Here is a 12,860-nt window from a genome sequence, read left to right on the forward strand (position 1 = left end):
CTCTGTCTTGCATAATACAAATATAAAAATACCCACACAAATTTAAAATTACAAATATTTATCGCTTTATCATTCATAGACCATAGAGAGCCATCAATCTAGAGGTGCATACTTAATTTAAAAAATCTTAACAATAAATGAAAAAACACTTTGTATTATATATGATTTTTGTTCATACATATAACAATGCCTCATTGCCAAGTGTATTGTTGCCATATTCCCTTATCCAAGCCTCTAATATTTTAGTAATTCTCTAAAGGGCCCCTTTTTTAGTCCAAAATTTTTGTAACGATGAACGCGCTTGCAATATTTTTAAAAGAAAAATAGAGAGGAAGCATTTTATGGGAATTTTTATCACACCTATGTGCAGGATTCCATGACGTAGGCTCGACATAGGCAAATGGTCCACGTGGAGGGGCAAATTTCTAGGGGTGAAGATTCCAAGGGGCCGCAGTGAATTGTTGGATAGGTCATGTGAGCATGACCACCTATAGTTGATAAAAACATCCATTGGAGAGGTAAGATGTCTCAGAGACCTCTTTCCTGAGACACAACCTACTAGACTTGGAGTCGCCACCGGCCCCATGGGTACTACTGTCATGACATCAGGTACCACTCCTATTACAAAATCCTCCGCCATGCCATCTAGCACCCCTCTTGTACAGGAGCAATTGTCGTGCTATTTGGCACTCCATTTGATACCCGAAGCCTATCTCCACACCTTCTGGCAACTACTCTCTCATCGATGAGTCACAACAATCATTGATTATGAATCAAAAGCCATAGCTCGCATGAGGCAGCTCATGGAGGTGACTTTTAAATCGACATATACATGGCCACACCAAAGTCCAGAGAAAAAATTATGTCATAGAGCAGCTGCATAGGGAGTTCCTTGTACCTCTCCATGATGAGTTTGATATGAAGTACATGCTATCACACATGTATGAAGTAATAAAACGTCATTGGTCAGAGATCCTGGATGCAATGATGGAAGTCAAGACGATGCCACCTTATGTGAGAAAGTAGGATTGGAGGAGGGCCAAAAATAGATTTGTGATGATCCACATAAGTGGGACAAGTAGCGGAAGGTGACATGAGTTCACATATAGAGGAGAGGTGCTTCACATTTCTTGAGTGGTGGCAAGGAGTACTTAGAGCATTTGTGGTACATACTTCTTAGTTTGGTTTGAATACATTTGATGTTTTTTATTTGCATTCAGAAGTACTCTGTGATTGGGTGATATTCTATAGACGAGGAGTACGCTGCATCGCATGTAGGCTATCTTTGACAAGTTGGATCATAAGGGAGTCCTTATCACTTGGATGGTAGTTGCACGCCATGTAAGTCTTCGATCGTGCTCCTTGTCGTCATCATCTTCCTTTTTATATCAAGCTTTAGTTATATTTTAGAAATTCTTACAAGTGACATTCTTAGGGCGCCGGTGAGGGTGAGGGAGAAGACAAAACACAAAATTTTTCATTAATTTTTTTAGCTCTCTTTGGCATGTACTCATATTTTGTATGTGCCATCTTTTGAAGGGAAATTTTGTAATACATGATGTGAGACTGTATGTAGTATAATGTATTTTTGCAATGTAACCAAATCATGCAGAATACTATAGATGGTACTTGAAATTGATTTTGGTTTTCAATTATAGTGGGACAGAATGGGGTTAAAACAAGTCCCAATCTGCTCCGTCAAGGCCCAACATGTATATTGATGGACATACCGATTCCTATATCAACATTTTCACACTTATATAAAAATAGTGTCAATGTACTTTGCATCAAAATATCATGTCTAAATGTAGCATATACCTGTAGTGGGCAAAGCCGTGGAGGTTAATGATGTGGTTGGTTCTTGTAGCAGCTAAAAGGCGCTTGCTTCGCCTTTTAGGATGGCTCTTGCTACTATCTACATTACGCATCGACATTGCATGTTGCAACAATAGTGTTGCACCTACAATCCTCACGCTGCATGGGAAACACATAGGTCTCATAATGACTCCATTTTCGTCTATTAGATTCACAGGTACATAGTCTTCTAGAATGGAGATACACACTTAGTTTCTAGAATCAAGATGGAGATATATCTGTATATGTATAGAATTCAATTTTTGTGGAGTTTGTGATTAATTGCTGTAATAAAATTTCCACACTAAGCATAACATACCATAAACTTATAGTAGATCGACATGATTATGTCAATGTTTAAGTTTTTTTCTCGTGTTTGTGCTTTGTTGCCTGGTATCTAGTCTTCCACTCCAATCTAAAGGCTACCTACCCAAACCTAGTTTATTTTCTACCAAAAACCCAATTCTCATTACAATTCATAGATTTGCAATAATATTAGGTACCATACGCTTACATTGGCAATTCTAAAATATAAACTACTCTAACCAAACCTAGAAAACCTAACCTAACTTAACATTGACTTAACTAACCTAAATTTTTTCATCCCCTCTGCCTTCCTTGGCTAGCCTCCCTCTTCGCTACCTTCGCCCCTTCCAGTCTCCTCCCCTTGTCATCGCCAGGTTGCCTTAGATGCCGACTGATACATTCACAACTTCATCTCATTGCTTCCTCGTTTGATCTTCAACCAAGAGATAACTTTGCACATGTGACTCGAGCCATGGAGGCCTAGTTGTGACATATTACAAGGGAAGAGAGGGCTTACGACTTAAATTGAGAGGCCTAGCGTGCAAAAGAAAAATAGTGAGGAAGTATTTTTTGGGAATTTTTAATATCACGCCTGGGTTGCAAGATTCCATGACGTAGGCAACCGGTCCAGGTGGAGGGGCAAGATTCCAGGGGCGAAGATTCCAAGGGGGCCGCGGCGGGCCGTTGGATAAGTCGTGCGAACACGACCGCCTATAACCGGTAAAAACATCCGCCCTGGAGTTAAGGTGTCGTGGTCAACGCCAAAGGGATAGGGCAACACAACCGGCGCTCCCGGTCACGTCACCTTAACCGAAGAAGGGCGGTTTTTAGGGTTAACAGAAACCGCTCATTTGACAAACCAAAAGTGGTTTTGGAAGACCCAAAACCGCTCATAAGGCTGGTATTTAAATACGTTGAAGTCTTCTTTTTTAAAACAAAACGTCCTTCCGACATTTTGGGTTGCCGTAAGAATATTTCTGTCCGTCAATTACTTCCCTCATTGGCACAGTTCCGTCGTCTTCCTCCTGCACGCTTTCTGCAACTGCCCACAGCCAATATGGTGCTCGAGCAGCTTCTCAACCTCAACCTCTCTGAATCCACCTCCAGCATCATCGCCGAGTACATATGGTAGCATACTAATTTTTTCGTATAACCTCTCTCTCTGATCTCTCACGATCGATCTCTGTCTTTTGTTTTTCATTCAACGATCTTTTCCCCGTTCATCTCACGCTCTCCTTATTTGCACAGGATCGGTGGATCCGGCCTCGACATGCGCAGTAAAGCCAGAGTATGATGCTTGCTAGTCACTGATCTATTGATTTTAGGCCTTAAACATTGCGACCTTTGTTCCAATCCTACTCATTTCAGTTCAATCTTATGTTCTTCTTCGATTGCATCCTCCGTTACTGGCATCCTGGCCTCTTTATGCCTCTCTCAAGTTGCTAGCCTGCAAAACATCATCAATTCCACTTACTTTCTGTGCAATGTTGTGCCGCTGTTTGGTCAGACCCTTCCTGGACCGGTCCACGATCCCAAAAAGCTTCCGAAGTGGAATTACGATGGCTCTAGCACGGGGCAAGCTCCGGGAAAGGATAGCGAAGTAATTTTGTAGTAAGTTTTCTCTAATTCCTACAGAAATCCAGAGAGGTTAAACTCCAAAACCAACTTGCATGGTTGTAGGTTGTGCAAGACAAGTACATTAGGATGAGCTTCTTCATTTGTTGCAAGAACCTCTGTGCTTTGCTATTTAATAGAATAGAACTCCTGTCGGCGGTTAGAATTCCGATGTCGTCTTTTAACAAGGTCGCCTTTTTGCATCCAGTCCTCAGACCATCTTCAAGGATCCCTTCAGGAGAGGACAAAACATTCTGGTGAGTTGAGTTTTTATCCTTGTAGATTATCTGTTCTTATTTGCATGAAGTCAAACTCACGCAGAACTACCTTAAGGTCACTGAATGTCAATCTTCACAGTCAATATGAATCTCCAATCGATGCAGGTCATTTGCGATGCATATACCCCTGCCGGTGAGCCCATTCCGACAAACAAGCGCGCAGAGGCTGCCAAAATTTTCTCCGAGAAAGCAGTAGTCGTTGAGGAGCCATGGTAGTAATACTTTGCACGCGGAATTAAGCATGACCGTGAAAGAAATGTGTGAGGGAAGTCTGACTTTGGTTCATCTGCACAGGTATGGGCTTGAGCAAGAATACACGTTACTGCAGAAAGACATAAACTGGCCTCTGGGATGGCCTCTTGGCGGGTATCCTGGCGCACAGGTGAGTTTCTGGTTAAACATTTGCTGTTGAATTCGATTCATGGTAGTTTGCCGCAAAATGTGGTGTCTTCTTTCAGGCGCTGTTGAAACATTTGCGCCCTCGAAATGTGTATTGGATCATACGTCGTTGAAGAGTTTGCTCTGAGCTGCAGGGACCCTATTACTGTAGCATCGGAGCTGATAAAGCATATGGCCGTGACATCGTCGATGCCCATTACAAGGCATGCCTGTATGCTGGTATCAATATCAGCGGTATCAATGGAGAGGTCATGCCTGGCCAGGTGCAGGATCCTTCCCAACTTATTGATCATATTCTAGCGATAGTTAATTCGCTCATCGATCTCCGAAGGTTATTGCAGATCGTCTTGTCAAAAGAAGCTGCACGCAATGATCTGACGCTTTCTACATTTTTGAGTTTGGCAGTGGGAATTTCAAGTTGGTCCATGTGTGGGAATCGCGGCAGCAGATCAGCTTTGGTGCGCCCGGTACATTCTCGAGGTAATATTGCGCACTCGTGTGTCGCAATATCAGAATCTCAGAACACTGATGTTTTATTAACAGTCGCAATCTTCATTGGATCCAGAGGATTACCGAAATTGCAGGTGTCGTTTTGAGCTTGGATCCCAAGCCAATTCCGGTACTTAGCTTCTTTTGAATTCGATTCATGGTAGTAGTTATCTCAAGTCTGATCCCGATGTCATCATATTCCCTTACATTTATTTGGTTTTCATGGCTACTTTGCCAGGGTGATTGGAATGGAGCCGGTTGCCACACAAACTACAGGTGAAAGACCTTGATTGCACTCAAGAATTTTGCTTCTGATCCTGAACTCGTGTCCAAGAAAGCAAAATTGACACATTTTGGCTTTTTTTTGGATGCACAGTACAAAGACAATGCGAGCAGAGAAAGGATTTGAAGACATTAAGCATGCAATTGAAAAACTTGGATTGAGACATAAGGAGCACATAAGTGCGTACGGGGAAGGCAACGAAAGAAGGTTGACAGGAAGGCATGAGACGGCGGACATCAATAGCTTCTCTTGGGTATGTGCCTTTTTGCGCATTCACAGTAATAAACCTCGCTTAGTCACCGAATCTCTCACATTGGAATCCTGTAAGCCAAATTAGTCACAGGGATTCGGATTCGGGTCCTTCCCGAGGTCCTTCCTCAGATCGGCATCCTCATACGGTTTCCCGAGAAACGAGATTGGGGAATCAGTCTTGCTCTACTGTAATATGCAGAGATGCACACCATAAGTCTTGAAAACGGATAGGCCTCTTGTTTGTTTCGTTCTCTTATTTGCCGGCTGAGAGAAGATTAGAATTTCCAGGATAGAGGTTCGCGACTTGCAATCTACTCTTCTGTAGATGTGATTGTTTGAAAAGTTGAAAAGACGAAGTGAAAACTGTTTGCAATCAGCTGCCCGAATCCTACAAATCCGGCAATAGAGAGAAGCATGCTGCACCGGGGCAGAAGGCTTCGAGCCATCTTAATCTAGTTGTGAATGCGCCGCTGGGTGAAAGGATATTGTAGTGTATACGACTGTGAAGCTTAGTGTCTAATTTTGTAAAATTTATCTGCAAGACGTAGCAATCGAGAAAAATCTACTGACAATGTTCATAGAGTTTAGGATAACGCTGTGAATCGGATCCGTTGGCCTGGTTTCTCATTGTGTAAATTTCGGGATTGTCTGAAAAGATGCGGCAATGGAGTAAAGTCTCGTCAGTAAGTCACTGATTATGCATGTCCATCTGAACAATGTGTACTGATGAAATACAGGGCGTGGCGAACCGGGGAGCATCCATCCGAGTAGGGCGGGACACCGAGAAGGAGGGGAAAGGTGATGAACGATTCAGAAATTTATTCGTGGCTGATTGTGAGCTGTGATCTGTCATGGACAACATCGTAATTCCGCATGAGTGATCAACGTTGTAGAATGATTTTGCTGCCACATTGCCAATCGCTTCGCTGACCACGACTGATGATCTGATCGACGAGGGCGCGTGGCGATGGATTGGTTGATTCTTGCAGGCTATTTCGAAGATCGGCGCCCAGCATCCAACATGGATCCATACGTGGTGACCTCCATGATAGCCTACACAACCATCTTGTGGAATCCCGCAGGTAAGAATCAATTACTGCTCAAACTAATATTTCACAGATTGAGCTCCACCATTCCAGCTGCGTAATTCCATCACGTATCACGTTTCAACAGCCTTCTACTCGATTGAACAGCTAGCTTTAGATGCTGCAGCAAATGATTCTTGAAGATTATCGAGTGATATTAGTTAGCTTCAATTCACACATAACGTGAGAATATTCATCAGCTTCAAGGATTTAAATTCTGATTAATTAACTTCAAATTCACTCATAAGGTCAGACTGCCTTGCTATCTTCGCTTTGATCACGAGAAATTATAGAAACTATACTCTCGTCTAACAACTGAACTTAAAATTTCGAACAGCCTAAACTCTTTATCATCTGATCACAACTCTGGTGGATCTGTATGCTGCAGGGAAAAATTAGAGTTGTTCTTCCTATGGATGAATCCGCCGGCCTGCACTGCAATCAATCGATCTCGGTTTCAGTTTAATTGATCCCTGAAACGTGACGTAGAGCTTACGAATAAGCTTCAGAGGATTACTTGTAATTTCCTGTAGCAAACATTTAAATGACAGTAGACTTATATTTCTTCAATAAGCCTTACCATTTGCAGAGCTTTGCAATGGTTTGCTTGATTACAAAATTTTAGCATTTGGAATGTGCTTTTTTTCCTTTACAATTGACAAAGTCAAGGCATACGTGCAGCCGGCCAAAGGACAAAACCCTCTCTTCCGTGCAAGAATTTTAGCATTTGATCACGTTTACTGTCAATCGCAGGCTACCGATTTACTTCCATGAAAAAAAATTTGCAGGCTTACCATTTTACACGTTCTCTTTAAATATAGTATAATTACTCAAGTTTGGCATTCGAAGTGTCTTACCATAGTTTAATAGTTAAATAGTTAAGGTATGAATCCCAATTGTACAATGTATCCTCTTCCATGTTTGAGTAGCATTTGGAGTTTTGTGTGCACCCGTAAGTAAATTTTACTATTTGCAATTGTTTTCTGTACCCTTTGCATTCTCAATGAAGCTAATTGTGATATGACGTTTCATATTTGAATTGAAAAGTTTTCTACGTTTGTAATCAAGAAAGTTAGAACATACATGAGCATACATGTCCATGAATTATTTCAAAGGACATAAACCATGCCAATAGGACCCCCCAATTTGACATGAATTTCAAAGGATATATCTAGGCAAGCTAACTCAAACCATGCCTTGATAAGACTAAAACCATGCCATTAGGAGAGAGTAGGAAGCCTATAAAATTTCTAATAGTTTGGAGAAAGCATCATGGTAAAGGGAAGGTTTCACAGGTGCATCATGAGGTCTAAGGACTTTAACACTTTGCCATCCTTTCATTTTTAGAAAAAGGATCAAGTGAACATCTAGTACCATGCCTCATCACATGGTTGGGGTTGTAACGTGTATCTTAGGGGTACATATGTCGCTCCTAATTTCCACATTTAGATTGTTGAGATCTAATAGTCCACGAGCAAAAACTGAATGTGAATCATGAGAAATGGAGTATAAACAACACTGAATGTGAATCATGAGAAATGGACCATGAACAACACTGAATGTGAATCATGAGGTTCAAAACCATCCAATGGCCAACCACAGAGTCATGAGTGTCAATTCATTTAATAATCTAGCTATCATGTGTACCCATAAGCAAATATTTAGGGGTCAATGCATGATCAGGTGTTGCCAATCGTGGAACTATTTTAGGGACGGTTTTGAGGCCACAACGCAACACTTTGCTGGGCGATATTTTGAATTTTGAGTGGAGTCGCACTCTCATCAAAATTTTCCCCAATGTAAGGATTGCCTTATGGGCATAATAATGAGACGCAATCTGTCAAAACTTGCTGTTCTATACATCGCAGAGCTCGATACATATTACTACATGAGCAATTCTTCCCTGCCTCTGTGCTATATCTTTATACATCATATTACTGTCCACAATCTACTTGTCATCTACCTGCAGCTGATCACCTGTCATCTACATGCTTCGGGGGTTCACCTCCAAAAAAATTAATGTACCATGTACATTCAAAAGGAGGGGTATTTGAATCCCACTTTTGGGAAAATTTTGATAGGATTATAATAACAAGAGGGGTTATTGAATATAACTTTTGAAAAATATATGTTAGGTCATTAGTAAAGAGGGGTGGTTTTATTAGGGGAGAAGTTTTAGTTGAGGGGTTTTTTAAATATCCCTTGAATGCACGTGATACCTAGGATTTCTTAGTAGTGCATCCCTCGAGTCTACATGTAGCTCTCCCGCATTGATCTAGATTCACAACCACCGTGCTGACGTTGGCTTGGTGCAACCACTGCATTGGTTCTTCGGGATGGCTATAACTACTCCGGCACAAGGAACTTTTGACCAATCTCTATATACTGAACTCTTACCAAACTAGGAAACTCATGGATATTTACTAGATAGAATTACTCACTTTATCCTCTTTATATAGAGAATTGTATTTCTTATATAGCTATCTAGGAAATGCGAGTCCTTATATAGAGAATGAAGCCGATTTTTCCTGTCTTATATAGGGAATTTGATAACCTATATAGTCTTGTCTTAGAAATATGTGTTCCTATATGGAGAATAAAGTGTATTTCAAGTTTGTTATGTAGGGAATTGTTTTTCCTATATAGCCCACATATATTGCTATCTAGGAAATGTGAGTTCCTATATGGAGAATGAAGTGGATTTCAAGTTTGTTGTGTAGGGAATTGTAGTTCCTACATAGGCCATGTATATTACTATCTAGGAAATGTGAGTTCCTATAAGGAGAATGAAGTAGGTTCTAGAATTCCTATATAGGAAATGAGTTCTTTATCTAGTAAATTAGCAAGAATTTATCTTTTCCTATGTATTAATCGTGATGATCTACATATCGAATGAGCTGTTTATCTAGAAAATAAGAAAGAACATTGTATTCTTCATGTAAGAAATTGTTTAAATTTTTTAATAAAAAATGAGCATTAAAAAAGACAAATATGTTTAGCATCTCTATATTCCTAAAATGGAGAGCAACAGATAGACCTCTCCTTGCGCTCTCAACCCCTCCATATTGTGGCACACAAAATTTCATCATCCACCGAGGCATCTATGTGCTGCGCATCCAAACTACCGTCTCTATTGCCAAGAGCCAAGGCAACATTATCCTGGGTTCTTAAAGTGAGATTCTTTGTGTTTCTTGGCATAAAAACTTACAAGCACTCGAGCTCCTGACAGGTGCATTCACCTCATCCATCACTAATCTGTCTGTTTGTAAACATCCATTCCTAGACTCTCCCCTGACTCACATCTACATCGAATAGTGTCTTCAACTTCCTCTCATTTCCCTTTTTACTGTTTTTGCTATCGGTCATTAGCACATTTTCTAAATGTACTAAAGGCTAGAGTGCAGATTCATGATAAATGTTGAAGATGCATGAATCCTATTTAGAGTATGTAGAAGCTGAATTGCAAGGGAGTGTATACTATTGCTAATCTATGCACCTTGTCTGCACTCTCTATGTGATCCATTTCATGCCGCATAGGACTAGATGGTCCCTCATCTAGAAAGAGAACAATCATAAACTTATTAATGCAATGTCAAAACAAATTGAAGACAACATCAACAAACAATCATATTGTATCTTCCTTACCTTTTTCTGTAGGATGTTCTTGTTTCTCTTTCTCTTTCTTATCTCTCCTTGAGCTTCCCTCCACTTTGTCCTTACTTGCTTCATTGGCTTTTTGTGAAGCATAAGTATTGTACAAGTCTCTTTCTCGCACCAGTACTTGTCCTTTAGGAAAATCTATCCACCAGGGACAATGTGGTAATTCCCATTGAGAATGTCAGAGATCCTTTTCTCTATTGCCAAGTGGGAGAGATATCTATCAACCAAGAAACACAAATAAATTGGATGTCCCAAACCATCAAAAGGTCAAAAAATCAAGTGGAACAACCATCAATGATTGTGTAAGTACATGAATCAATAGCACAAAAATAGACAAATGAAAAATGAACCTTCGAATGAATTGACAACATACCTATAAACCACCCTATGGGCAGCCATGTCCAACTCAGATAGTCCATCTCCTTTTTTTCCACCCTTGCTCTCCATCTTTGTTTCCTTTGATCTTAGCACCACAAACATATGTTTTCTCCCCTCCAGTTTTATATCCTCCATGTATTGCTGCAATGTGTAATCCTTAGGGGTATCCAAAGGCATGCCCATTGTTGTGATTACCCTCAAATCTTCAAGCACTTTCAATGACTGTCTCTCCACCTTCTCCAAAAATATCTCTCTACTAATCCACCTAAACAGTAAAAGTTGACGCAATTTTATAATAAAAAAATAAGAGTCATGTTATTGGCAAGAAACAAACAAACACCATGAAAGATGATTTGTATTGGTAGAAGAAACACACCCTCTGTACTCAAGGTCGCCCACAGGCATGAAGTACATGTCTCGCATAGGTTTAGTGGCTTCTAACAAAGAAAGGAAAATATTTTTTTTTTCTAATCTCAAATCAGACTTTGCAATGAGTTGGAGCTTCTCCAATGTCACGCAAGAGTCCGCACCATCAAAGCGCAAGGCAAACAACTTTTCCAACCAAGCCTCTCCAAGACCAGGATCTATACAATTCAACACCTATCCAAAGATGACATGTCAGTCACTTAACTTCAAAATAAATGCAACAAAGTATAGAAAATTCAATTCACACCTTTCCCATCCTATCAGCAATTCTCTTTTGAATTATGGTACGCTGCTTTCCTTCTGCCTCTCCCCTTTGATCTAAAGGTAGCTTTGTAGATATTTTGTCCATTGCTTTTTTAAGCTCTGTATTGTACTCAACCTACATACATAAGTTCCAATTAGAGAAAGCAAAGGAGTGATAAAGAAGTAAGCATCAATACAAATGCAACATTCTACCTGGAAGACAAGCCTTGCCAGATAACCTCTTGTCAATGGAAACCATGGCTTCTTCCCTTTACTCTCTTGAGCCCTCCAATTCTCTATTGATTTGATCTCACTCAAAGACAATGTTTTCATAAACACCATAGAGTCACACTCACAAATGTTGTGTGCATTTATGAGTATGTCCCTTAGACTGGGTTTGATAATAGCATGTTCATTCATGCTAGAAAACAAACAATAAAGTACACAACCCAATCAATAAATGCAAAGTAGCATAAAACACAAATGTGGAGAAGATTCAAAGAGTCCATGTACTTACGAATTCATTCGTTGTAGCCCTGCCAAGAGAGCAATCTCACTAATTTTCCTTGGGTCAATTATTGTGCATACCACTCGTACATGTCTTTTCTTGTTTGTAGGAAAGATTTCCTTGATAACACTCATCCATGCAGTGGTCCTATGATTGCCCTCCCAAACAAATAACATCTTTTGCGACATAAAATGAAAGTCAGTGTTAGACATCACATCTTTCTCAAACTCCTCATCCACCTCTCTCCAGGTGGGAGACCAACTCTTCCTCATATCATCTGTCACAACTATCTCCCCTCCATCACTCTTGCAGACAGATACAATGAAAGACCCTTTCTCCGGGAGATAGCCCTCCACTTGAAATGTACTTTTGAGTGAAGATACATCATCACGAAGTCCTCTCACTCTTGCATAAGGTATCAACCTACACAAGGGAATGCGAGGACACTGGTTTGAATCAAGCATCCTACATTTGCCAATCACATCACCTCCTCCTTCCACCTGAACTTCACTATCATCCAACTCATCCTCCTCCACTCTTGGACCTTCATCTCTTTGAGTTGATGATACTTCAACCTCTAGACCCACCACACTTTCTTGCTCTTCGGTTCCACCTACTGATGATTCAACATTGTGATCTACTTTTGTTCCTCTTGTCACCTTTGTAGAATGTGCCACTTGAACTTTTCTGCCTTTTTTTCCTGTCATCCTGAAAAGACAAAAAACAAGGCATTTTTCCAATCATAGTTCTCAAAACCTTTTCAATAAAAACCAAAACTAAAAACAAGAAACAACATGTAACAACAGATAGAGTATAACCTATGGCAGGTTCAAAGGTCTTCTCAAATCTTTCCATATGCTCAAAAAAACATGAGAGCTTTTTCACATATATATATGATAAAGGGTTTGTTTATGAAAACATATGCAATACATATCACGAGGGCAAAGCCCCAAACAGATAATGAAGTGTGTACACCTCATAAGGAAAAAGCTTCAGACAAATATCTCAAACTGCTGACATATATGAATGCAAAGGTGTGTAAACTCGCACTTATGAATAAATATCATTTTACATATCTAGACAAA

At 40.2% G+C, this 12,860-nt stretch overlaps 2 protein-coding genes across 2 annotated transcripts; one reads left to right on the forward strand and one right to left on the reverse strand.

Moving 5' to 3' along the window:
* The first annotated feature begins 3,125 nt into the window (after window positions 1-3,125).
* On the forward strand, window positions 3,126-7,177 carry LOC147889360 (glutamine synthetase cytosolic isozyme). Its single transcript, XM_087391923.1, has 14 exons — window positions 3,126-3,288; window positions 3,409-3,448; window positions 3,668-3,771; window positions 3,983-4,031; window positions 4,158-4,264; window positions 4,347-4,434; window positions 4,586-4,714; window positions 4,857-4,931; window positions 5,017-5,070; window positions 5,179-5,216; window positions 5,317-5,476; window positions 6,213-6,273; window positions 6,465-6,557; window positions 6,949-7,177. The coding sequence occupies exons 1-14, from the start codon at window positions 3,218-3,220 to the stop codon at window positions 6,957-6,959; spliced, it is 1,080 nt and encodes a 359-aa protein (XP_087248049.1). The 5' UTR covers window positions 3,126-3,217; the 3' UTR covers window positions 6,960-7,177.
* LOC147889361 (uncharacterized) lies at window positions 6,971-11,873 on the reverse strand. The gene is made up of 5 exons (XM_087391239.1): window positions 11,785-11,873; window positions 11,272-11,403; window positions 10,975-11,198; window positions 10,794-10,863; window positions 6,971-7,087 (listed from the first exon to the last, which is right to left on the reverse strand). The coding sequence occupies exons 2-5, from the start codon at window positions 11,371-11,373 to the stop codon at window positions 6,971-6,973; spliced, it is 513 nt and encodes a 170-aa protein (XP_087247365.1). The 5' UTR covers window positions 11,374-11,403; window positions 11,785-11,873.
* Window positions 11,874-12,860: the final 987 nt, after the last annotated feature.

Source organism: Dipteris shenzhenensis, chromosome 20 (genome assembly GCF_047967505.1).
Source record: "Dipteris shenzhenensis isolate YYH24624 ecotype China chromosome 20, Dip_SZ_1.0, whole genome shotgun sequence".
Taxonomy (NCBI): Eukaryota; Viridiplantae; Streptophyta; class Polypodiopsida; order Gleicheniales; family Dipteridaceae; genus Dipteris; species Dipteris shenzhenensis.